Here is a 26,333-nt window from a genome sequence, read left to right on the forward strand (position 1 = left end):
AAATTAACATTAAAAAAAAAATAATACAGGCCACTTAAAGTTATCAATATTTTTAAAAGCATCTGCTCCACTTTCAATTTTATGAAAGGTACTTATATTTATAATAGGCTTTTTTTAAAAAATAAAAAAAAAGGTAAAATAAAAAACATACCCTTTTTTCATCTTTCACATGAAGAGCTTCTTTTTTTTCTTTGATATAAAAATATTTTTTTAAAAAAAAGATAATATTCCATATTGTATTTTTATCTAAAAATATTTATTTTTAAAAAAATTATAAATTATGAATGATTTGTCATTTGATACAAGTCATACGCTCATAGATATATATATATGAATGAGTTTATTAATAATCATCTTAAATATTAAAACATAAAAAAATATCATTTAATTTATTAAATTCTTCAGTTAAATATTTTTTCCTGGTCTTATCAATCTTTTAATCGAGTAGATATTGTTCGATGAACACATTAGTAGAAAAATTAAGTGATTATTGACAAAAATCTTCAAAGGTATATATTTAGACCCAAAATTTTAAAAAATATTCTACCTAAATAAATATAGTTAATAATTTTCTTAATTTATTATCAGAATATTTAAATAAACTTAATTTATATGGTCTAAAAAATTAGACAATTGTTCTAAGAATGTTCCTTTTCAAATTATATTTCATTTCACGATTGGAATTTATATAAGGTTTTGTAATATTTATATTTTGTATGCATATTTTTTTGGACAGAAGAATTATATTCTCAAAATATTTAATAAAAATAAATAATTTTAAAATAGTATTCTAAACCTTAAGTATCGTATTTTCCTATGTTTTGGTCTTTTGGATGTCAAAACTTGCCCATCATTGGTAAATTATAATATTGTCGAGAGCAACTTTCATATTACCCTTTCGAAATCAAACTCCTTCTATTAGAATTAGAGAATTGAAGTGAAAAATAATTAATATTTTAAAATTTAGAGATGAGAACTGAAAAAATGATAAAGATATAATAAAATGAGCTGTTTCTTTATAGAATTTAGAGAATAATGGACGTTAACATGTAAAAAAAAAGGTTTAATAATTTCAACCATTTAAAAAAAAATCACTCTATTACTGTCATCTTCCAACATTCAAAAGAAAAAAAAAATAGTGTGAATCATTGTTCAATTGTTAATATTAGGACATTTACAATGAAAAATTTATATTATAAATTTCTCAATATAAACCCCTCCCTTATTACATAGGTGAGGTTTATAATTTTTTTTTATAAATCTGTATTAAAATTTTGGGACCAGATTTATAAAAAAAATAATGAAGAGAGGATAGAGAAGAATTTTAAAATAAGTGAAATTTTTAAAAAAGAGAGGTTTTAGGATAATAGAAAATGATTTTTAAAAGAAGTAAGGTTTTTAATTTTTGATGTGATAATGACGTGATAGATCATAAATCTATTTAAGAGATTTACGATTACGGATGCCTTAGGTATTGAACCGAAACTAATAGGACCCATCCGCACCAGTTCAGCACCGTGCAATTGGGTCAACGGATAACTAACACACGTTGCCCTCTGGGCTAGGTCCGGTTTGGACAGCCCAGATCGGGTCGACCACAACCGCCCCTTGACTCAATGCCCCGCATCGCATCCACCTCGTCCATTCCAGAGCCACTCGATCTGGACCGTGTGATTGTTTCAATAAAAAGAAAATTCTTACTATTTTTTAATCTTCACAAAAAATTGTTCGGTTGAAATTGAGAAGAACGTAAGATGAGCGGTCTTGATGAACCACGGCGTCTCCCGTAAGCATTTGCCCGCCGATATAGCTCCCTCGTTCTCGTTTGCGGTTGCTCTCTTATTTCGATCTCCTCCCCAATCTTTTTCTCTCAGTTTTTTCTTCAGTTTTCTCTTCCTTCGGCCGTTCGGCACCTTTCCCGTGGCTCGATTTGGATTGGCACCCACTTCCGTGGGTATTATTCTTCCAATTCATTCCCATTCTCCTTGATTTTTTGGCCAAATTTCTTTACCGTTGTTCTTTTCGAGAATTGAGCCTTATCAACCTGTCATTTGGTGTTCTCTAAACAGTGTTCTTGCACATTCTTGCAAAGTTTTTTTTTATTTAAAAAATATATATTTTTCCTATCCTAATCGTAGAGACGAATTGTGAAGATTCACCCATGTTTCTGTTGTTGTCCGCTAGAGTGCGTTTTGTGCTTAAATTATGTTCTTTTTTTAGGATTTGAAATTCATTCCTTTATGTTGTTGATTAATTTGATAAATTTAGGCATTCTTCTGTGCATTTCATTGTTGATGAATTTCTGTGTCGATTTTAACATCTGATTAGGTGCGGGCTACTACGTAACTTCTGTAAATGGGCTGTTTACCATCAACGAGACGGAGGAATTACCCAGGATATGAAAACCCGGTGGAGCTCGCCGCTCAGACATCTTGTGAGTCAAAAGTTTGGTTCTTGTCCTAATTTCGGAATTGAACGGTTTGGTTTCCAATTAAAGTGGTGTAGTAAGTTCCTATTTTTTTTTTAATATTCATACTAAAAATTTCTAATGTTCTCGAGGATTGTGTAATTCTTGATTTTGTAGGTTATCTTGTATCATTGATTTATCCATTTTCTGAAAATAATCCTTGAAAGCATGTTTCATGTAGTTTTGACTTCAATCTTAGTTTCCAAGGTGAATTTTGACTATATTAGATTTTTAGTTAAGTCATTCTCTATCTTAGTTTCTACTTTAAATCTTCTATCATTCGTTTATCCTTCAGCAGAATAATTCTCAAAGCATGTTTCCTGTAGTTTTGACTTTACTTTTAATTTCTAAGGTGAATTTAGGTTGTATTAGATTTAGGGTTAACTCATTCTCTTTTAATTTCCTGTACTTAAACGACCAATAAATGCTCCAATTAGGCGATATGAAACTATGACAAACACACATATCAAACGAGAAAGAGGAAGACTAAAAAAAATACTTGGTTAACAACAATAAAACAAGATAAAATTTATTTAAGTATAGATGATGATATAATAGGAAATAGAGCTTAATGGCATAAAAGGATCCATATAACCGACCTCACCTAGTGAGATAAGGCTTGGTTGTTGGTTGTTGGTTGTTGGTATATATTGTATACACTTTACTAGCTCACCACCTTGAGGTGGTCATGGTTCGACGTTATGTTAATTTTGATTCCTAGTGTAAAAATATGATGCATATGTTTATATTGAGTTAAATCTAATTTTTTTTTTTTCCGTTTAGTTTATGTGGTGTTAAATTTAGCATGAATTCATTTGGTTAGTTTAGCTCTTAGGAGTTTTCCCAAGACTGAAATCGATACGATTAATCATGGTTTCTTATTTCTAACAATTTCAGAGTTGAATTTTGCAATATTTTTGATATGCTCAGATAGAGTTAGATACACTGTTTCAAGAAAATTAGAGGAAGTCTTTAAGCAAGCAAATAATTCAACAAAAATAGGGATTAATTTTTGTTCTTGTAATTTCTTATTGTTTCAAGAGAAATTTATACCGTTTCTATATAAGTATGTTGAGTTATTATGGTGTTATTGATGATTTGGACATTAGAATATTCATCCATCATGTGCCAACTGACTTTATATTCTTCTTTGTCATTATGTCATGCATGTCTAGTATATGTAGTAGAAAGACATCTTATGAGCACTAGTAAATCATATTTACTAGAAGGGAAAAAATATATTCTCATGTTAAACATAATGGAGTAAATGCAAAACTAGAATCTTGGCGGGAAATACTAGAAGGGAAAGGTTTTAGGCTTAGCAGAATAAAAACAGAATATATGGAATTTAAGTTTTGCAATATTAGACATAATGAGACAATTGTTAAGATAGGAGATGACGAGTTGCACGGAACCAAGAGCTTTAGATATTTATGATCATTTTGGGAGGGATTGAGAGAGATGTCTTACATAGAATATAAGCAGGATGGTTGAAATGGAGGAGAGTGTCGGGTGCTTTATGCGAGCGTAAAGTGTCTCTAAAACTTAAAGAAAAATTCTAGAAAATCGTAGTCAGACCTGCTATATTATATGGAGTTGAATGTTGGGCTATAACTCGAGCACATTAGCAGAAGATGAGAGTTGCAGAGATGAGGATGTTAAGGTGGATGTGTGGGCATACGAGAATAGACAGAATAAGAAATGAAAGCATTAGAGAGAAACTCGGAGTTGTATCTATTGAGGGAGAACTCTGAGAGACTCATTTAAGATGATACAGACATGTACTAGATGACCAATAAATGCTTCAGTTAGCGATGTGAAACTATGACAAACACGTATATCAAACAAGGAAGAGGAAGACCAAAAAAGAATTGGTTGGCAACAATAAAACAAGATGAAATTTATTTAAGTATAGATGATGATATAGTAGGAAATAGAGCTCAATGACGTAAAAGGATCCATAAAGCCGACCCTGCCTAGTGGGATAAAGTTTGGTTGTTGTTGTTGTTGTTGTAGTATGTTAAACATAATAATAGCTGAGAAGAACCTTATGTAGTTCTGTCCATCCTACAAATTAATAGGTGCTAAGTGGGAAATCCTTTCTTTGATTTTCATCATTCATGATTGAAATATAATTTTAGTGCAACAAATTTCTATAAAATAATTCTATTACTTATTTTCATAAAGTTTTGACAGTTACTGTCAATGATGTTGAAGCACTGTTTGAACTATTCAAGATGATTAGTGGTTCTTTGGTTCATGATGGATTGATCAACAAGGTAAACTACTGTGCTTTATCCCATTTTTAGAGGTGTACTGTTTCTTTAATATATCTTATTCTTAATTTATGTAGCTGTTAAATATATTGCTTTGAATTACTACTCAATATGTTGTACCACTCCTACAACTGCCCCACCCCTCAATCAGATATAGGGTTTTTTTCCTTTCCCTCCCTTCCTCTTCTCTCCACCCCTCTCCTCTATTCTCCACGAGGGTAAACACAACTTGAGGAAACCGCAAACCAACTATTGAATTTTCCTTTTTCTTATAACTTACAATACTAAAACAAGTTGTCATGCAATCAAATCTTAATGCTGCTATAAAGGACTTTATTTCACCCAAGCTATTATTTAAATTATTAAATTGAATACTTCTTTATACCGATAAAATTACCCATTAAACTTGGCCATAGAAAATAATAAGTTGCAATATCGTACTAGGTTACATTCTAGATAAAAAACACTAGCCATAGCCAATTAGAGACCTCCATAATGTGCATCAGGCTTTGATGTTAACTATCTTCTTTGTTAAGTGTTAGTCACATCCTATGGAGGAGGCGTGCCCAAAGGCCTATAAATAGGCTCCATGGGTTCTATGGCACCACTTGGTGTTGGGGGATGTGGTATGCTTAATGAAACTAAGCCCAACAGCAATTCCAACACCATATCAGATTCCAAAGTTCTCCACCTTGGACCAAATCCAAACATCTCTCCTAAATCATACCCTATATTTACACTTACATCAACAATGTGTCGACGGGTCCATCATATCTATTGTAATCCAACCACAATGCTTCTAGATTTTTGTTTCTTCTTAAACTGACATTCATAGAACTTCATGCCTATGTATGTTAGGATGGGGATTTATCCAAAAATTTCTTCAAGGAAGGTGTGAAGCCTTGACTAATTCCTTTTGGGTAAATGAAATAAGTTGGATGATTTTTGTAATCCTATAAGTGATACAAAAACCTTTTCACATTGGAGATTGATGATTGTGCATCTCATGATCCATCGATTTTATCAAAGTTGATGACTCTAGAGTCTAGAATTAAAACATTACATCTTCCTATCAACTTCTTTGTGGAACTTTGAGTGAATTACAAGAATACTTGGATTAGTTTTAACATATTTAAGAATGCAACCCAAACAGAAGACATATTGATGTCAACTTTTGTCCCTTGCAGCTTTTGTAGTCCTTGAACATGTAGCTGTTCTCTAACAACCTATTTTCTATTAGTTCTAATATAAAGTTTGTTTTATTTTGTAAACTCTTTGGCACTATCGGATTTTTGATGTTTCATTCTTTTTCAATATTTTGGATAAAAGTATTTATTGCACTCTTCAATTCAGCAGAATCTTGTGAGATAATTCAAAGAATTTTGATAGATGATGTTTTCACTTTATGTAGTCCTGCTACAATTTTCTTGAGCTAATGAATTTTACTTTAAAGTGCTTAATCTTCGTATCACAATACTTTTGCAGGAAGAGTTTCAGCTAGCATTTTTTAAGAATAACAAAAGGGAAAATCTTTTGGCAAATCGGGTAATTTATATATATGCTTAATCTTCCAAATAGTATCCATTAGTATATGGGCAACAATTATTGGATTAATTGATTTGCCATTTTTTAATTGTCAAGTTAGGCTAGTTTGATGATGACTTGTCTGAGTTCAATATCGTGAAGTGTAGTGCATAATTTTTATTTAACTTGCATTCCCTTTAAATTTCTACTATAAGTCGAATTATGAATCGGAAATTCAATCTAGGCCCTTTGCTAATATCATAATGTCTATTTGAGGACAATGGGTGGATCCATAGCTCATACTTGAGAAGATCAGAAAAAGGAACTTGCTCATAAATAAACTGAATAAGACTTCTAGATCTGATATCACTTAATGCAGCAGAATGAAGGTGCTGCCCATAAGGGAAAATATTATTAAACTGAAAGATAATTATTTATAAGATCCTAACCCCTTTTATAAAGCAACTATATATATATATATATATATATATATATATATATATATATATATTGTAAAATAAAGACCTAGCTAATCTCAAATCTCTAATAGATTTTTTCTAAATTTGATGCAGCACAGTGAGGTCCTTCCGCTGTACTGTGTCAAATGGTATAAGAGCTTTCCTCTAGGTGAGGCTCGTATCTTGTTCTCTCCGCTATGCTGCATCAAAATTCTAAACAACTTTAAACATTTAAAACAACTTTTGAACTAAAAAACTGTATAAATTTAAAACTGAAAATTTAAAGGAAAGCTTAAATTTATTCTCAATCCAAGAAGAACTCAACCCTACCAAGAATGAGGGAAGCAGCAAGATCAAATTTGGTGATGCCTAATATAAATGGGAAGTGGGTGCTTTTGAGTGTTGCTATAAGGGCTAGCATTATCTTTGTATCAACTATGCTCTTACTCTAGGGAGTATTGTGTCAAAGGAAGTAGGGATGTGAACTATAGTAGCACAATCTATAGACAAATTAATAGACAGAGAAGACTGACTTGAACATCCCTCAATATGACATCATGTCCTCTATATTGAAAACTAAACTAATGTTCAATTTAGATAACAAGTAAATAACATAATCATGAATACTAATTTTTTCATAATTTGAAGGGATCGACAAAGTGGGTACAAAGTTTTTGAAATTAGCTTTTTGGAAAATACTCATGGCAAATGCAAAGAACAAAATAGTTTTCTACACTGTATTCCTTATATTTGTAACGTGCATTAACATATATTTTATTATCTAATGCAAATTTCCTTTTGGCATGAATCTCCTGAACACACTCAAAAGAACTCTCAATAAACTCAAAAGGATGAAAGTGACAAATAGTGGAATCAAATCATCTACTATTTGGAAGCTTTTAGCCCATAAATGTCTTTGAAAGGGCATCTACTTATAGATTGATAATAAAAATATTTTAGACAAATTCAATAAGTCACTTAGAACGCTTAGTCTTTGTTTTTTTCTCCACCAGACAGCTAAATAAATTTCCTTGAGTTCGGTATGAAATATTTTTTAAAGGATTTTCTAGAACTGACAAACTTAATATCCCTATTAGACACTATCAATTTAAGTAACCTATGCTATCTAATATCCTCATTGGAGGACAACTTGACCTTATGAGATGCACTGTTTATTTTGTTAAATGGAATGAAATTATCCATCTTAGACCTACATACAACTACCAAAATGAAAAAAATAACATATTAGTTTAAGGAAATCCTAATAAAAAGTTCATGTTAAGATCTCTTCATGCTCATGAGGAACAAATATTGTTGTTTAAAGACCTATATTTTGCTCAATAACTTCTGTTATTTAACACATGTGACATTGAGATACAATTATAATCCTTTTTTATTTAAGGGATGACCAAAAGAATCTATTTGAGATGAAAGCCGTAGTCAACCCTCTAAATTATCTTACAATACTACTTTTTATGTAATTCCCAAACAAAAAAGTTTCTGCTTGATAATCCAAAATACACGTGTATACCATTGGTAGGTAGTTGTCCTCTTGATAGCTAATTGTCCCTAGTTATGAAGTTAACCTAATCATGACATTATCCATCCTAAATGTCTTGGATATTTACATGAGGTAATGAAATAAATGATACTCATCCTTGAGGCAATCAAAATCCAATTACAATTGTATCCATCATGTGTAAGGTGGCCATAATTTGACTCAATGTGTTAGTGTCTTTGTTATACTTGGTCCTTTAAGACAAAAATGTATTTTTAGAGGAACTTAATCCACTTGATGACATTAAGTGCATATTATGCTCAGAGTGTAGTATAAATTTATGTGACAACAAATAGTACCACTAATATCGTAGAACCTACATAACTGTGTAAAACTCTTTGGCATACTTAGAATAACACTATCAGGTCTCATTTAATTTTTCACTAGTAAAAGCAATGAGATGATGCTCTTCTTGTCTTAAGGTATCTTTGATTCTTACTTTAGACACATCACAAGATTTCTTCAATGCTTTAGAAAGGTCAGGATGTGTAGAAACATGAGCCTTACTCACCCTTAATCTTTTTGAAAGGTAGTAGAAGAAGATTTAGTTAGATATAACACCTCTTTATTGAGGCAATCAAAGTTCCTCATAAAGCATCTCTAAAAGGTCACAGAATGGGTGAAAGTTTCAAGCTGCTTGGATTCTATTACTTTTGTCGATCCTTAACTGCCCTTTGATTATAGAGATGCCTTGTGCAGAAATACAATTCTGAGGAAGAGAACCATTCATACAACTCACTATGTCTTAAAGTTGTCTTTCATACATCATCAATCTTAATCCTCATTTGGCGATAACCATTGTGTAAATCAATCTTAAAGAATTATTGTTCTATTGCTATCAAATTGAGCATGTCCTCTAGTTAGGTATTGGGAACTATACGTAATGGTGATTTTGTTGATGACATGATAGCAAGAAGATTTTCTTTAGGAGTTATCCCTTTTAGGAGTTATTAATGCACAAATGATGCAAGGACTAATGCTCTCCTTGATAAAGATTTTTTAAAGTCTTTCAATTTGCCATTTAGTTAGTGTTGTCTTAGGATTTCATTCAGTTGAAAAATTGGTAATTTATGAATTTTGGACAAGGTTTATTACATATTAAATAGTTCGTAAAGCTAGTAGGTCATTGGTTAACCCCTTTGGGGTTATGTCTTGAAAGTCCCATAAAGTTTCTTTAACCTTGGATGTGGTACCTAAATGTGCTACTAGCACCAATCTTAATGTCAGCCCATACACTAACATCAGATCTGATTCCTTACATTTTAAAATTATGATTGGGCGAGAAAGTGAGGGGACTGGCTTAAAGATTGAGTTGATTTCTTTTGTGGGATATACTTCGGTTTAATCAAAATAGTTTTATTAAGGTTCATTTTGATCCTCTTCCCTTTGTGTTAAGGACATAAGTTTTGTTTCTCCCCTTACGAGTTGCAAAGTGGCCATAAAGCCAGGGCAAGATTCCATTTTGTAATTCCAAGACCATTTTGATAGTGACCTCACATCCCTCGGTGATAAGGAGGGAGGACTCAGGATTTTTGAACTTTGGTTGACAGTTTGACGTTAGGTATTTCCTAACAAGGGCCTTGGGAGATTCAACATTCTTATAGTGTCATAATTTTGCATGTTTTGTCAACACTATAAAATAGTGTACATCATATATCATGGATATGGACGTGGATAGGATACAATGCATTACATTTCATGACTTTTCCTTGAGGCAAGTTATAGTAGCTAACCTCGAGGCAAAATATAAGGCAATTACCCTTTCCATATTTAATTATGTGTGAACTCATTTGGCTCAAAGAGTTAAAAAAAATGTTCTATGATAATCAAGTTACCATGCACATTGTGTAAATTGTAGTATTGTACAAGAATGACACTTTGTCAAGGAAAAGGTACAATTCAAGGAGATTACTAAGCTCCATTAATCAATTGGTATATCTATTAAGCCCTTAAGTATGGTTGTCCTAGAAGATTGTCAAAGAAATAAAAAAAAATCTAGATTTGAAGAAATTACCTAGAAATGAGTTAGATTCCACTAGAAAATAGATGGAAACAATTGAAATTTGGTGAAATCAAGAGAGAACAAGAATGAGATAAGTTTGAAATTTGATTGAATTAAGTTGACTTTGGTAATTAAAGGATTTAGAAATTTCTTATCTAATTCCTACTTGAATTCTAGCAAATATGCATGAGAAGGGTGTAGAGTCTTCTTCATTCACTTGACTTGACTTTGAACATAAATTTTTGAACCTTGTTAATTTAAAATTGTCATGAGATTGATCATTTAACCTTGTTGTTACTTGTATATAATCTCTAGCTAGACCAAGGACATTTATCTATGAGAGAGGAATGAGAGCAATTTCTGTTGATTGAGTGAAATCCTATAAATCTTTGATTCAGATGTGTTTTAAGTTGTAATTAAGGCCCATAATATGAAATGTTAATTAATAATCTAAATTTATCAAATACTATTGATAATTTTATATTTATTAATAAATGTATAGTAATAAATATGATCTTAATATTTTCTACAATATGTTTTGACATTTTGATTTTTTTTCCATTTATTATAATATATTTTTTGTTGTTGTATTGTTTTGATATTAATAGGGATGATATATTATACATTAGTGATGATGGTGTTGTTGGAAGTATTATTATTCCACAATTGAGTTGCCGAAGATACTGGCAGGGTAGCCTGAATTAAAATTATAATTAACACAACTCAGACTTATCTGTCGAGATGGCTTGAGCGAATAATCTCAAGTTGTGGGCCTGGGTTGATTAGGCCGAGTGCTGAGGTTGTTTGAGCATAGGAGGGACTTCACTTGTTGCCTGTCGAACGCTTCCTGAGCCCGAGTGGGAAGTTGATGCCAAAATCGAGTGGATGCACTGCCTGACTACCGTGTCGATCGAGTCCGGGAAGGTCACTGAAGTTAAAGCGCTGAGTCACCGAGTGGGTCGTTGAGTGCTCGGGAATGGACACTAAGTGCTCAAGAACAAATCCAGAGCCTTAGTGCTCCCGACTGCCTGAGGAACAGAGATGTCGAGTCCTACAATGATGCAATTTCTTTAAAATAGATTCATCCCCTTTGGTGGTGCTATGAGGTCATATTGCAAAATCATGATCACAATCTAGCACAGGTTGTCATGGCGAACTAGACATGTACCTAAACGCTATCATGGGTGTAGTGAAGAATTGCACGAAAAAGAGATAGAAGAAGAAATAAGGGAATCAAAGTGGAAGGATCTCTTCTTTTTGAAATCTCTCATTGCTCAAGAATGCTTCTTTTGTTCATTTGCTCAAGAACCACACCTCCTCTTATAGGAGTGTCAACCTTGAGCAACAAGCATAAGACTATCTTGCACAACAAGTAAGAGCCTATGGATTGAACAATAAGCCAAAGCACGAGACAAAACACTAGTTGAGCTGCGTGTGCTCGAGCATGCAAAAGAGAATGGTGGCAAACATTGGCTAATCCATGTGGTTTGAGCAACAAGCCAAGTATGTGACAAAACACTAGTTGAGTCATGTGTGCTCGAGCATGCAAAAGAGAATGGTGGCAAGTGAACTCACTGTGCCTTGATCGGTCCGTATCGAGCGGTAATGTTCACATCAGAATCATTTGGGTTGGTACAATATGGGCCTTGGATTCACACCCTCTCTTGCTTTAAATATCAACCTTAATGCCACTTAACTCCCAATGTGGGACTAATATCTCATTCACATTGGAGTCTATTTTCATCCACCACTTTGTTCCATTCACATTTTTTCCAACAATCCCCCACGTGAATGGAAACAAGGTATGTGATAGCACTCGATAGTTGGGTCATGTATAGGATAGGTAGGTGTTAACCTTTTAACCTTCCCTTGTAAAGATATGTTTGCTCATTGGTTGAACATGTCTGTGAACTATTTTGCCATATGTATAAGCATTGACATATTTCACCCCGGATTCTCCCTGATGTAGCTCAGTTCTCATGAGTGTGTTCATTATTGTCCATGAACATACTTGGTTCCATGAGAAGGTCTAAGAATTGTGCCTTTAATTCTCTTCGAAGTGACCCTACTTCTTTCACACATAGGTGATCTTTTTAGAGTATTTTACATTGGACATGACTACTAATCATTAAAAGATGTAGGCTTAACCTTCATCCATTCATTGATTCATCGAGTCGTTTCCGCCACAATGATTGTCTTTTGGTGTAGTTAGGTTGTCCCTTTGAGTCTATTTCTTGGTTAGCATAGGTTGGATTTCCTTTACACCTACAATTAGCATTGGCATCAAACTCATTCCTAGTGATGAGTTTGCAACTAATTCTTTATTTAGTTCTTTGGTTAACAGATCCGCTAGGTTATCTTTTGATTGTACATCGTCGATAGTGATAACTACTGTTGAAAGTAGTTGTCTAATGGTATTATATCTATGATGTATATATCGAGATTTACCATTATACATTTGGTTTTGTGTCCTACCGCTGATTGGCTATCGCAACGTATGCAAATTGTCAACACAAGTTTCAGCCATCGAGGAATATCTTCTAAGAATTGTCATAATCATTCAGTCTTTTTACTATATTTGTCAAGAACTACAAACTCAGATTTCATTGTGGATCTGGTTATTACAGTTTACCTAGAAGATTTATAAGAAATGGTTGTACTTCCCAAAGTGAATATATAACCACTTGTGGACTTAGAGTCATTCATGTCCGATATTAAATTTGCATCATTGTATTCTTCAATTTCAATAGGATATCTCGTGTAGTGCGGTCCATAATCAAGAGTATATCTTAAGTACCTCAAGACTGTTGTTATCCCTTTCCGATGCTCAACACCAGAATTACTTATGTATCTACTTAGTTTACTCACTGCATAGGTTAAGTCTGATCGTGTACAACTTATTAAATACATTAAACTTTCAATAACTCGAGAGTACTCTATTTGAGAGATACTCTCTCCTCGATTCTTCAATAGATGTGGACTCGTATCTATTGGAGTTTGTGCTAATGCAGTATCACTCTTGATAAATTTCTTAAACATCTTGTCCACATAATAAGACTGACTTAGAATAAGTCCTTCGGATATTCTAAAAATCTTAATTCCTAAAATCACATAAGTAAGGTCCATGTCTTTCATGCTAAATCTTGAGCTCATCATAACTTTTGGATGTGATTATCTTATCATTACTCCCAATGATAAGTATGACATCTACATAATGACATAATCGATATCAGTGTTTTTTATATAAACACATTTATCACATTCATTGATCTTAAATCCACTTTTTTTCATGACAATCATCTATATAATGACATAAGATGTCAAATTTCTCATGACATCGGTGTTTTAAGCCGTGTAATGACTTCACCAATTTATAAACCTTGTTTTTCTGCCCTAGCATAGAGAACCCTTTCAAGTTGCTCTATGTAAATTTCCTCTTCTAAATCCCCATTTAGAAAATCGGTCTTTACATTTATTTGATGTATTTCTAAATTCTATAGAGCGGCGATAGCCAACAACATTCTAATGGAAGTTATTCTCGATAGCAGAGAATACATATCAAAGTAATCAAGACTTTCACATTATCGGTAACCTTTATTTACTAATTTAGCCTTGTACTTATCTATCGTACTATCCGATTTCATTTTCTTCTTGAAATTCCACTTGTAACCTAGTGGTATACTTCTTGGAGGAAGATCCTCAAATTCTCAAGTATGATTTTAGAAGAGTTTAATACTTCTGAGTAACTTTGAGGTTCACTTTCCAATATAAAATTGATAAAATTCGTCATAGAGGATTTTTCCACCCGAATTTTTTTACTAGCTCAACCTTCTTGTTCTTCTTGTGTTTTATATGCCCATTTTGAGAAATTTGCTTCCTCTCGGATCTTATAATGAAACACATATTCGAAAAACGAGAAATTTCTCGATTCAATAATCGTGTTCTTATATATCTCAGATATTTGAGATTCAAACACAAGGAATTTGTATATATTGTTGTTATGTGCATATCTAAGAAATATGCAATCAACAGTCTTTGATCCTATCTTAATCCTTTTTGGATCAGACACGAAAACCTTTGCAAGATATACCCACACTTGCAAATATTTGTATGAGAGTTGTCTTCTATTCCACAACTTATAAGGGCTCTTTTCTATTTTTTTTGGCACTTTATTTAAAAGGTAATTAGTTGTTAACACAACTTCTCCACCTAAACTTTGGTAGTCTAGAGCTTAATAGTAGAAAATTCATTATTTCTTCTAGAGTATGATTCTTTTGCTCAACAACACCATTTTGATGAGGAGAATAGGGAGTTGTAATTTCGTGCTTGATCCCATGTTCAATACACAATTAAGCAAACGCTTCAAACCATAGAAAAAAATTTAGTTCCGTGCCGGGCGGAACGGGCGAAACTTACCGTTCCGCCCGCGCACCGAAACCGGCACCGGATAAGCGACGATTTCGTCGCGTCGTGTGTCACGCGCTAGGAGGAGTCGCGCGCGCACCAGAAATCATCGCACCAAGAGGAACAGCGTCGCCAGAAGCTTCCGGCTTCGTTGGAAGGTTCGCAGCGCCTGAAGCGTGTCGCAGGCGCCGGAGGCGTCGTGACGCGACGTCTCTGGCGACGCCGAAAACGTCACTGACGCTTCTGGCGCCGCCGAAATCGTCCCCGGACTCCTCCGGTGCCGCCGGATGCCTCCGGCGCCGTCGGAGGCGTCAGAGGCGTCGCGGGCGCTGGGTCGCGGGCGCAGGTCGCGAGCAGGGGACACTGTGCAAAATTACAATTTAAATAAATTAAACAATTCCTATTTAATCGTGATATTTTAAAGAGGCTTTCATAAACCCTAATTAAATTATTCCAATAAAATATAAAAAATATATTTAAATTTTAAAAAAATAATAATCAATTTTCTTAAATAATATTCTGAAATTATTTTTACTATTTTAAAATTTTTAAAAATTCTAAAAATTCTTTAAAATTCTAAAAAAAAATAAAAAATTTTATAGAAATTCTATTAAATCAAATTTATATTCTTATATATATATTTTAATTATTTTATATTTTTTAGTGATTTAATGTTTAAATAAAATTACCGAAACCGTATCGGCACAGCACGATACGATACCGAAACCGTATCATTCCGGTCTTGGACCGAAACCTCGGCACGGGTCGAAATTTTAAACCTTGCTTCAAACCACCTTAATCATTTTATTAAGTTGGTTTTCAACTTCATTCTTATAGGAAACAAACTTCTCTATAGTTTCATCCTTATTTTTGAGAAGATACACATAACAATATTTTGTTTTATCATCTAAAAAGTGATGAAGTACTTATTTCCACCACGTGTCGGTGTACCTTTTAGGTTGCATACGTTAGTGTGGATTAGGCCGTGTTTCATTTCTTCTTTTAACGTGTCGAATGGATGATCTTGTCATTTTTTCTTCATCACAAATCTCACACTTGTGTTTCGGACCAAGGTGGAATGTAGGTATGCTTACATGTTAATTAATCTACTCAATACATCATAGTTAACACGTCCTAGTCTACCATAACACAAACACGAAGACTCAAGCATATAAATTGAATAACTTTCATTCTTATTAACTGTGGGCCTAATGACCATTACATTGACGCTTATATTGTCCATCAGTTACATAGCTCTTTCCTATAAATATTTCATTCTTGGACATTACAACTCTGCCCGACTTGAAAATAATGCAGAAGTAGGGATGTAAACGAGCCAAGTCGCTCGCGAGCTATTTCTATCTTGGTTCAAAAAAAAGTTCATTCAAGTTCATTCGATTAAGTTAATGAGTTGAGCTTGAGCTTGATTTCGAGCTCGAAAACATTATCGAGCCAAGCTCGAGCTTAATAGTATTTGGTTCATGAGCACACGAACGTGAATGTGTTTGTTAAGAGGCTTACGAACATCTTCGTTAAGAGACTCGTTAATTTTATTATATAGATATATATATATATATATATATATATATATATATATATATATATATATATATATATATATATATATATATATATATATATGTATATATATTATTAATTATTATAGTTAATTATCTTAAACGGGTTTGAACTAGGCTCGTTTAATTTTTAAACGAGCTTTTTTTCAAGCCGAGCTCGAGCTATTTAATTTTATTACGAGCCGAGCTCGAGCTTAAAAACTAAAGTTCGAATCGAACTCGAGCCGAGCATGAGCTTAGGGATAACGAACTGAGTTCGAGCTCGAGCCTCTTACTATTCAGCTCGGCTCGGTTCAGTTCGATTACACCCCTATGCGGAAGTTATGCTTGTTCAAAAGTGATTCAAATAAGGGTATAAACGAATCAAGCCGCTCGTGAGCTATTCATATCTCGGCTCGAAAAAAAGTTTGTTCAAGTTCTTTCGATTAAGTTAACGAGCCAAGCTCGAGTCTGATTTTGAGCTTGAAAATATTATCGAGCTGAGCTCGAGCTTAATAGTATTTGGTTCGTGAGCTCGTAAGCATGTTCGTTTAGAGGCTCACGAATGTGTCCGTTAAGAAGCTTGCGAACATGTTTATTAAGAGGCTCGTTTATCTTATTTTATATATATATATATATATATATATATATATATATCACATAAATAATAACTATAATAATATATTATTAATTATTATAGCTAATTATCTTAAACGAGCTCACACTAAGCTTGTTTACTTTTTAAATGAGCTTTTTTCGAGTTGAACTCGAACTATTAATTTTATTATGAACCGAGCTCGAGCTTAAGAACTAAAGCTCGAATCAAACTTGAGCTGAACTCGAGCTTAAGGATAACAAACCGAGCCTGAGCTCTAGCCTCTTACTGTTCGGCTCAGTTCGGCTCGTTTATAGTCCTAGATTTAGACAATAGATTCTTTTGAATCTCTAGACCATACTCCTTGGCCGAGGTCATCTTCAGCGCCACTTTTCCTTGGCATATATGTCCAAGGTTGCAGAGTTCCACATAAATAACATGTCCCCATTTTTTACTTCTTCAAAGTTGTGGAGCAGCTCTTTGTTACAGCACACATGTTTGGTGGCATCGATATCGATCTACCATTATCGGAGGTTTGAACTCATGAGGTCCAGTTCGAAGCCCACGGCATAAAGGTCATTCATTTTTGACCTCCTGCTTCTTCTTCAGCTTCCTGTATTCCAAAAATTTAAGACCGACTCGGTTACATTTGAAGCACTTCCAGGAAATTTCTCTTTGCTTACGCCTTGGAAGACTTGAGATTCTTCCATTTCTAGTTTTGATCGTGCTCGATCACATACAGTACCCTAAGAGAATAAGATCCTCTTTGAACTCTTGTTGTCTTCTTCAATTCGAAGTCTAACAATAAGTTCTTCCACCTTCATCTCCTTCCTCTTATACTTAGCTCTTGAAGTCCTTCCTGCTAGGAGGTAACTTCTGAATAATAGCCGCCACCTGGAAGGTTTCACTCGGCATCATGCCTTCCAAGTGAATTTCATGCAAGATCACTTGAAGCTCCGCATCACCGTCTTGGAGTCCACCATCTTATAGTCTAGGAATCAGTTAATGATGAACTTCTTGGCCTTTGCATCCTCCATCTTGTACTTCTTGTCCAGAGACTGTCACAGTTCCTTAGTCGTTCTCATCATGCTATACACAGCGTACAACAAGTTGGCAAGGCAGTTGATGATGTAGTTTCGGCATAAGAACTCGTAAGGGTTCGATGCTTCCACTACACTGATGGTGCTGACATGAGTAGCACCCTCAACATGCTTGGGAGGTTCCTCCATCAAGAATCGTGCCAGGTTCAGCATGGTCAGGTAGAAAAATATCTTCTGCTGCCACCACTTGAAGTTCAACCTAGTAAACTTCTCTTACTTTTCCCCATGGTTGATTAGAATATTTCCAATCGAGATAGAAGGGGTCTACACATGTTGAGCCTGTTGTATCTCAACATCTTCTGCAATCATCTTAATAGAACGAGTTTGTTTTAAGATTGTTGGAAGTATTATTATTTCACAATTGAGTTGTCGAAGATACAAGAGGGCAGTCTGAATTGAAATTACAATTAACACAACTCAGACTTATCTGTCGAGATGACTTGATCGGATAATCTCAAGCTGTCGGCTTGGGATTATTAAGCTGAGTGCCAAGGTTGTCCGAACACAAGAGGGACTTTGTTGGTTGTCTGTCGAACGCTTCCCGAGCCCAAGTGGGAAACTAATGCTGAAACCGAGTGGACACATTGCTCGACTACCGTGTCAGTCGAGTCTGAGAAGGTCACTGAAGTTGAAGAACCAAGTCGCCAAGTGAGTCGTCAAGTGCTCGGGAATGGACACCAAGTGATCGGGAACATATCTAGAGCCTAAGTGTTCCCGATTGCTTGAGTCAGAGCGGGATTTGTGAGTTGTGTCACCCAAGAAACAAAGATGCTAAGTCCTACGGTGATGAAGTTTCCTTAAAATAAATTTGTTCCCTTTGGCAGCGTTACGAGGTTGCTAGACGTCCTTTTTTTTTTGGATAAAACGACAAAACCACGATAACAACCCAACACAGGTTGTCGTGGCGAATTGAATATGTACCTGAACACTATCACAGGTGTTTGTCGAGGGAAGAATTGCATGATAGAGAGAAAGAAGAAGAAACTAGGGAATCAAGGTGGAAGGATCTCTTCTCTTTGAAATTTCTCATTGCTCAAGAACGCTTCTGTTTTTTCATTTGCTCAAGAACCACACCTCTTATAGGAGTGCCAACCTTGAGTAACAAGCATAGGACTGTCTTGCGCAACAAGCAAGAGCCTATGGCTTGAGCGATAAGTAAGAGCTTGTGGCATAAGCAACAAGCCAAAGCATGTGGCTTGAGCAACAAGCAAAGCATGTGGCAAAATATTAGGTGAGCCACGTGTGCTTGAGCATGCAAAAGGGAATGGTGACAAATACTGGCTGATCCACGTGGACACATTGTGCCTCGATCGGTCCGCTATGAGCAGTAGTGTTCACACCATAATCATTTAGGTTGGTACAATCCAGATCCTAGATTTGCATCTCCTCTTGCTCTAAATATCAGCCTTAATGTCACTCAACTCCCAATGTGGGACTAATGTCTCATTCACATTGGAGTCTATTTCCATCCACCACTTTATTCCATTCACATTTTTTCCCACGGGTGCTACTTATTTGTTATTAGTTTTGCATTTAGTTGACTTTGATGTGTTACTGACCCAAGAGTCTTTAATGTCATTAGTTTTTCTTAGTATTCTTGCTATTAGAACTAGAATAAATAATTATCCATTTTATGCAGTTATTTGACCTATTTGATGCCAAACAAAAGGGAGTTATTGATTTTGGGGATTTCGTTCGAGCCTTAAATGTCTTCCATCCAAATGCCGCCCATGAAGACAAAGTAGACTGTAAGTTTGTAGTGTTTTAGCAGATTTTACTTAATGACAATCTTCTAAATCTTCATGTGTTACTACAGTTTCCTTCAAGTTATATGATCTGGATGGCACAGGCTTTATTGAGAGGAAAGAGGTTGCTTGATACCTTGCAAATGGTCTTTAAACTTATGATTTTGCTAACAGCTTATAATTTGACCATGGTATGGCCTTACATATCGGTGCCTTACAAATGATCTCTTCTGTTATAGGTGAAGAAACTGTTGATTGCATTGTTATCTGAATCAGAAATGAAGTTGTCAGATGAAACTCTGGAAATAATCCTAGATAAGGTTTACATTCCAGTCATTATATGTTTACTTCTCTCACTCTTGTTTTTAATTTTTTTTTTTCAACAGACATTTCAAGATGCAGATGGTAATCAGGATGGTAAAATAGATAAAAAGGATTGGGAAAACTTGGTATCTGGGAATCCCTCCTTGATGAAGGTCATGACAATTCCATATCTCAGGTAAGTATCTTAGACTAGAGAAGGCCAAAAAACTCTGTAAATAGTGTATCCTACTGACTGTTTCTCCTAGTTCTCTGGATCCCATGCTCCATGATTACTATCTTTTCGTTCATTCTCAAGTATAATAAATAGACAGCTATTCTATGTGAGATTGTGAATGTAAAATTATTCACGTTCCATCAATTCCATGCATAAATGCTGCATAACAAAATGGACTGGTCAAATTTCCATTGCAGAATTTGACCTTAGGGTAGCATCCTGCTGAGTCATATAAGACAATGAGCTTCCTTTGGAATAGCTACTTTGATGTTCGAACATAATAGCCAGTGAATTCTTTACAATTTTATATGAAAGATAAACAAGATATACTGTCATTATTGAATCTATTATCACGGTAGGTTATTTAGCTATGTTAGAGTCGAATTTTGTGTCAATTGACTTGTAATTAAGGTGAAAAATTGTTGAGTCATTCAAGTTATCTGATGTCAACTGGATGATCAGAGCCCTAGATAGGTATCATGCCAGAATATTGAATATTAGTCAAATCTAGTCCATGATCATTTTTTACAGAAATAGAAGTTATTAGCATCATGAGACCTGTTGAGATAGGCCATCTTGTAAGATAATTATGCTATTGATATATAAAATAGGCCTTACGATACAAAATAATGATCTTCTGTTTTAATTACATCACTGCTTTTGGGCACTAATACAAACATGTTCATTTAACAAATTACATCAGGAGGACTAACTAGTTTCATCTATAACTTGACATGGCAAACATGCTCTTGATGTTGGAAAACTGGGTTGATCTGATGAGAATCTACCGATATTTATACTGAACTAGTTAATACCAACGCTTCTATTTGTGATTTATGGATTTCAATAAAGCAAGATTCATATTACTAGATTATGTAGGCTTGCGAGTTTGAAGGAAGCACCTATCTAGAGTGATGTTTTTTGAATCTCTTCATGTTATGCAGGGACATAACCACAACATTTCCAAATTTTGCTTTCAATTCTGAAGTTGATGATCCCGCCGCATGAGGTAGCCGTATATTGTAGAAGAGGATTATGACAAAGCAACAACTATTATCTTACCTCAACGCGCAAATTATCATTGTTAGCGCGTAATGTTGCAGATATGTGACTATACCAGCGTAGCTTTAAAACACTAATGTGTAATTTGAGGCGCTGTTTGCCGGTAGAACTCCATTTTCTTATCTTCCCAGTCGCTGTGAATCTGTTTCTGTGCTTGGCCGAATGTCAGGGCATACTGCTCAATGACTTTGCCTTTTTGTTGGCCTCTATCATATTAAGTGTAATCACATTTGAATAAAAAAATTTCTAATGTGAGTATATATATATATTTTTTAAGCTCCCAAAGTGTAGAATTATGTTTTAATCAAAGAAGAACTAATTATTTGAGCAGCTAGTCGGACCAAATGGGCCAAGTTAGTCAATTGCTTTAGCCATGTTGGATGAGCCAGATGGATTGATCGGGCTGAATGAGTTACTCAATTTGATTGGGCCAAGTGAGTTGAACAAAGTTGACAAATGGGGAACACCCCAAGCTAATATCACATGTCTTTATGACTCTCCACGTGTGTGTAGTTTCACTTTTGTTCGTAAGTCCTAATACTCCCATTCCACAAATGCTTTATGTTTGATAAGCTCCGAGCGACAACTTATAGATTCACTTGGTAAGCAATATTCTTGCAGTTGAAAATCACCTTGGTGGAAATATCTGACTCACCATAGGTTGTCTCTACACCATCTAGATGGTCACTTCGAGATTCCCTAATAATTGTGACAAAAGATGAATACGTTCGTCCCCAGTGTCCCCGCCAACTCGTCCCAAGGTCAACACGGAGGAGGTAAATCACGGACGACTACTAGCTTTTGAAATAGTGACTAGCACATAAGAGAGATATTTACCTCGGCTTTGCCGAGATTCGAATCCCAGACCTCATTATGGCAACACCTCATACGCTAGCCACTAGACCGATCCAAGGGGAGAGATTCCCTAATAATGAACATTATTTTAGAGATATCTCCCTCCAATCTATCAATACCAATCTCTCATATGGTGGATTGTATCTTAGAGATAATAGTATTCCTCCGTGTTAGTCCTCAGATGGATTAGTGGAGGTGTTAAAGGCACTGGGGCGAGTGCAGTCATCTTTTGTCAACTTTTATTAACTTGAATAGATCCCCGAGGTAAGGTTGAGTTAGTTAGTATGAGACAGAGTTGTTATCATAGGACAAAATTTCGAATCTCGATAAAATTAAAGAAAAAATTCTTCTCCGTACTGATCAACTATAATTTTCTGATCTACTTTCTCATATATAATTGTGGGATTAACTGTATAGGACTGTTGGGATGACATATTATATCGTTTTTACTCATTGTCTATTAACTTAATAGGAGGACTTATTAGTATTATTATTATTTTTAGTATGATTAAAAATGTATATTCTCTTTATGAATAAACAATTAGGATTTGTTTGATCCAATGATATATATTATAAATCCAAAAATTTATATAATTGATCTAAATATTTTCATGATAGGAAGAATATTGTAAAGAAATATCTGAAATAATTCTAAGGAAGAAACTAGATGAAACAGTCGATTAAGAATCTCTTATACACTCAAAGATGGTAAGTGGTGCCCCAGAAGAATAATGGTATGATGGATAATCCCTTCAATAGATAATTAAGAGATTTAAGGTTCAAATTTTAGCTACAATATACTATAAGGGATTTTCTCTCTAGTGGGAAGTGAGTTTAATTAGTATTTCTCGATTTATCCTAGTGGCCAGTAGAAAATTTTCGTGGAGCCGGACCGATCATCCAAGATTACTCGGTTTAAAAAGCTCGGGCCTAAGAATGTTGGTTGTCTAGATAGGCATCCATTAGTACTTCTTGATTTATCCTGATGATCAGTATAGGAAATTACTTTTATACAATTAGATCGGTTACTTTCAAGAATTAATCTATTCGAAGAGTTAGATGTTTGGATTATAAAAAAAATGAATAAGTAAAAATGAATAAGTTGTGACATTGAGAGAAGTTTACGTCAGGACCATCTATCTGGTCCTTTTAATCACAGGCGAATCCAGAAATTTTATTGGGAAGCTAGATATCACAAAGATATTAAAAATTTAACTCTGAATCCAGAAATTTTAACAAAGTTACCGTTGCTTAGTTCAAAATAGTGAAGAGCTAAACAATCCCATTAATTAAGCCACGTCAATCTGGTTTTTCTTTAAAATTTTATATCTCATTCTTTCTTTAAAATTTTATATCTCAAGCTTAAAATTTTATATCTCAAGTTTGTAGTCTCTAACATACCAATTCATATATTTTTTTCTCAAATATAATTTACAAAACACCCTCGACCTTGAATTTTTCCATGCATTCTATTTCTGTCGTTGTCACACGGCGGTCTGCTCCTTTCACCACCGCATCTCCTCCACCACCTCATTCATCGCAACGTCAATGCTCTCTCCCTGGGAGTCACATCTCGTGAACACCTTGGCGATGTCAGCATACGTCATCTCCACCTCCATCAGTAGTGCGTCATCTCCACCTCCATCAGTAGTGTCTCCACCTCTGGCATCTACGAATGTACCTCTCCTGCTTTCATGTAGTTCCTTGTCTGGATTTGAAATGTTGCTAACTTATAGTACAAGATGTGGATCTTTCGATCTATCTGCCCCTCCAAGAGCAACGGCTCATCAAGCCGCTTCTGCTACTTTATGGTGAAGATCATGAGTCGCTCTCCAACGCACGACGATAAGAGTCCATCGACAAAATTGAGCATGCCAAATTGGCCAACCTAAATGATCTACTCAAACTAATTTTCTAGTCTAAGTTGCCTAATTCGCTTTGTCTAACTAGTTTACATAGTCCAATGGGCCGTTTTAATCTAACTAGCAATGAGTCTTCAGAGGAGTTATTCTGCCGAAGCAGGAGAAGGTAGAGAAAGGTACTTTCTTTTGTTTTAATACCGATATCTAAATTTTCAAACAGATTTATTTTGAAAGTAAATAAAAAGGTATCCATTCAAATAATTAATATTTTTATATTTATCGTTCCATTTTAAAAAATCTTTACAAAAAACTACAATTAAGATTTAAGGGGGCGTTTAGTTAGGATTTGTGAATCGAAATAGTAATTAGTTTGATTATTGGGTCAATAAAAATAGAAATCAAGATTATATTATCAGAGTTAGGTTTAAATCATAAGTAACAAGAATCAAATAAATTTCTAATTTTATCCTTATTAGTTAATTCATTCAAAAATAATTTGAGTTTTTTTTCATTTTAAATAACTATCATATAAGATTTTACGTATTTTGGATTGAAAAATAACTATAAGATTATTTTATCAATAATTTTAGCGGATTTACTTTTTTTTCCCTTTTTCTTCTTTCTTCATCACGTCTCTCTTTTCTCTTGCCATTTCGCCCTCTGCCTTATGACCCTCGCGAAGGGAAAGAACCTAAACTTATAATTTACATCGGTCGCACCGGCGAGCGTCATAATAAAGCTGGATTGCTTCTGCTTGCTCCTCTAGATCTCTGTGGGTTGGTGGGACGACGACTTCGTCGATTAGGTTGCGAGTTTGTTATTCGCCGATCAAGGACGGATAGACGAGCTGGGGTGGTTGTTGAGCAGCGGTTTATGTCTAAGAGGCGAAAGCTACGGTCTGACTGGAGGACCTTTAATTGGATGACCCTAAGAGATCTGATGGCGTCCAAGTTCTCGAGGTCGTCATCGTCTGTTTGGCATCATTTGGATGAGTTCTTTGAACAAGAGGATGGGGAAGTGGCAATGGGAGAGAGGGAGCAGGAGACGACACAACCATCTAGGAACATGGTGTACTTGACTCATACACCATATTTCCTTCACTGGAGCTACTCCAACCAGCTTCCACTTGGCCGGCTGATGGAGGAGATGGGGCTGTGGCATGGAGGGATGCAGATGAAGGGGGACACGAGAATATTTGGTATTAAGTGAGAAAAAAATAGTATTAGGTCAAGGGTATTTTTGAAATAAGAAAATATTTTAATTATTGAAAATATAATAATGGTTGATTGAGGGGGAAACACAGGAATGCATCATTGTCCAATTATAAGGATTCATTCCATTATTTGTATTTCTATTCTTGTAATCTAAATATTAATCATGACAATCAATAATTACTATTCTCATTCCCCATCCTAATTCATCTAAATCAAACTCCCCCTTAATCTTAGATACCTAATTCATCATTCGAAGAACCTAATCTATTACACCGTAGCTCTGGACAATTGAAAAACAAAACAAAACCTGTTGGTACCACAAGGTAGTTTTGATGTGATCAACCAAATTAGGTTAAGTCCTGTTGTGTTTAATCCTGTGTCTAAATGCGCAGAAACTTAGAAGCACAGGACGTCGAGCAAAATACGTAACTAGCGAGAAGGACTGCATGGGAGAGAGCCAACGGGCTCGGTGCGTCTAAGGGACGAGGTACTGCGAAAGAGTACGCGGGCAGACGAGAAGGAAGCGCGCGGCATTTCCGAGGGATGAGAAGCCGGAGCGGAAGCTTACTCGAGAAGGCCGGAAGTTGGGTTCGGGTGAGTTCTATTCCGGATGGCAGAAATCACCCGAATGAGCAAAACCGGAGTGGAAGACCTTGACCGATGTGAGTGGAACCGAAGCAGGAGACCAAAACAAAAAATCAGGAAAGGGCTAATTTTTGGCCCCGGGGCGCCCGGAGCAAGTCAGGGCACCCGGACTAGTCCAAGGCACCCAGAACCCGATTTTTATCGAGTTCAACGTGGCATTTGAACATTGTGTTGGGGATAGATTTCTATCGCATTCCAGGCGCTTCGAGCAGGGCAATATAAGCAACCCTGCTCTCAGAAACTAAGTAAACAACTAAATAATCTGAAACAACACTTGTACACTTCCTAGTTCTTATTAGCTTTGTTTTGTAAGCTTTGAATGTTGTAAGAGACTTCTCCGCATGAAGGAGAAATTAGTGCGCTTTAACTTCCTTAGATTAACAACCTCCCCGGTTGTAATCAAGTAAAATCTTGGTGTCTCTTTCTTTTTAGTTTCTTCTTTATTCTTACTTATGTAAGTGTTCTTTTAATC

General features: G+C 35.0%; 1 protein-coding gene across 5 annotated transcripts; it reads left to right on the forward strand.

Moving 5' to 3' along the window:
- Positions 1-1,754: 1,754 nt before the first annotated feature.
- Positions 1,755-21,561, forward strand: LOC121998284 (calcineurin B-like protein 1). Of its 5 annotated transcripts, XM_042553132.1 has the most exons (9): positions 1,844-1,954; positions 2,329-2,434; positions 4,664-4,746; positions 6,229-6,288; positions 19,580-19,688; positions 19,757-19,809; positions 19,925-20,005; positions 20,072-20,184; positions 21,168-21,561. In XM_042553132.1, exons 2-9 carry the CDS (start codon positions 2,356-2,358, stop codon positions 21,229-21,231), a joined length of 642 nt encoding a protein of 213 aa, XP_042409066.1. In that variant the 5' UTR covers positions 1,844-1,954; positions 2,329-2,355; the 3' UTR covers positions 21,232-21,561. The 5 variants fall into 5 exon arrangements, with proteins under 5 accessions (XP_042409069.1, XP_042409067.1, XP_042409068.1 ...); XM_042553135.1 differs by lacking the exons at positions 1,844-1,954; positions 4,664-4,746 and adding an exon at positions 1,755-1,830; XM_042553133.1 differs by lacking the exon at positions 4,664-4,746 and having other exon boundaries at positions 1,820-1,954.
- Positions 21,562-26,333: the final 4,772 nt, after the last annotated feature.

Source organism: Zingiber officinale, chromosome 6A (genome assembly GCF_018446385.1).
Source record: "Zingiber officinale cultivar Zhangliang chromosome 6A, Zo_v1.1, whole genome shotgun sequence".
Taxonomy (NCBI): domain Eukaryota; kingdom Viridiplantae; phylum Streptophyta; class Magnoliopsida; order Zingiberales; family Zingiberaceae; genus Zingiber; species Zingiber officinale.

Excerpts from the sequence above, each read along its gene's own strand:
- LOC121998284 (XM_042553131.1), top strand. The coding sequence starts at position 2,356 with ATGGGCTGTTTACCATCAACGAGACGGAGGAATTACCCAGGATATGAA. Across the intron at positions 19,810-19,924 it reads GCTTTATTGAGAGGAAAGAG|GTGAAGAAACTGTTGATTGC; the intron begins GTTGCTTGATAC and ends CTTCTGTTATAG. Across the intron at positions 20,006-20,071 it reads TGGAAATAATCCTAGATAAG|ACATTTCAAGATGCAGATGG; the intron begins GTTTACATTCCA and ends TTTTTTCAACAG.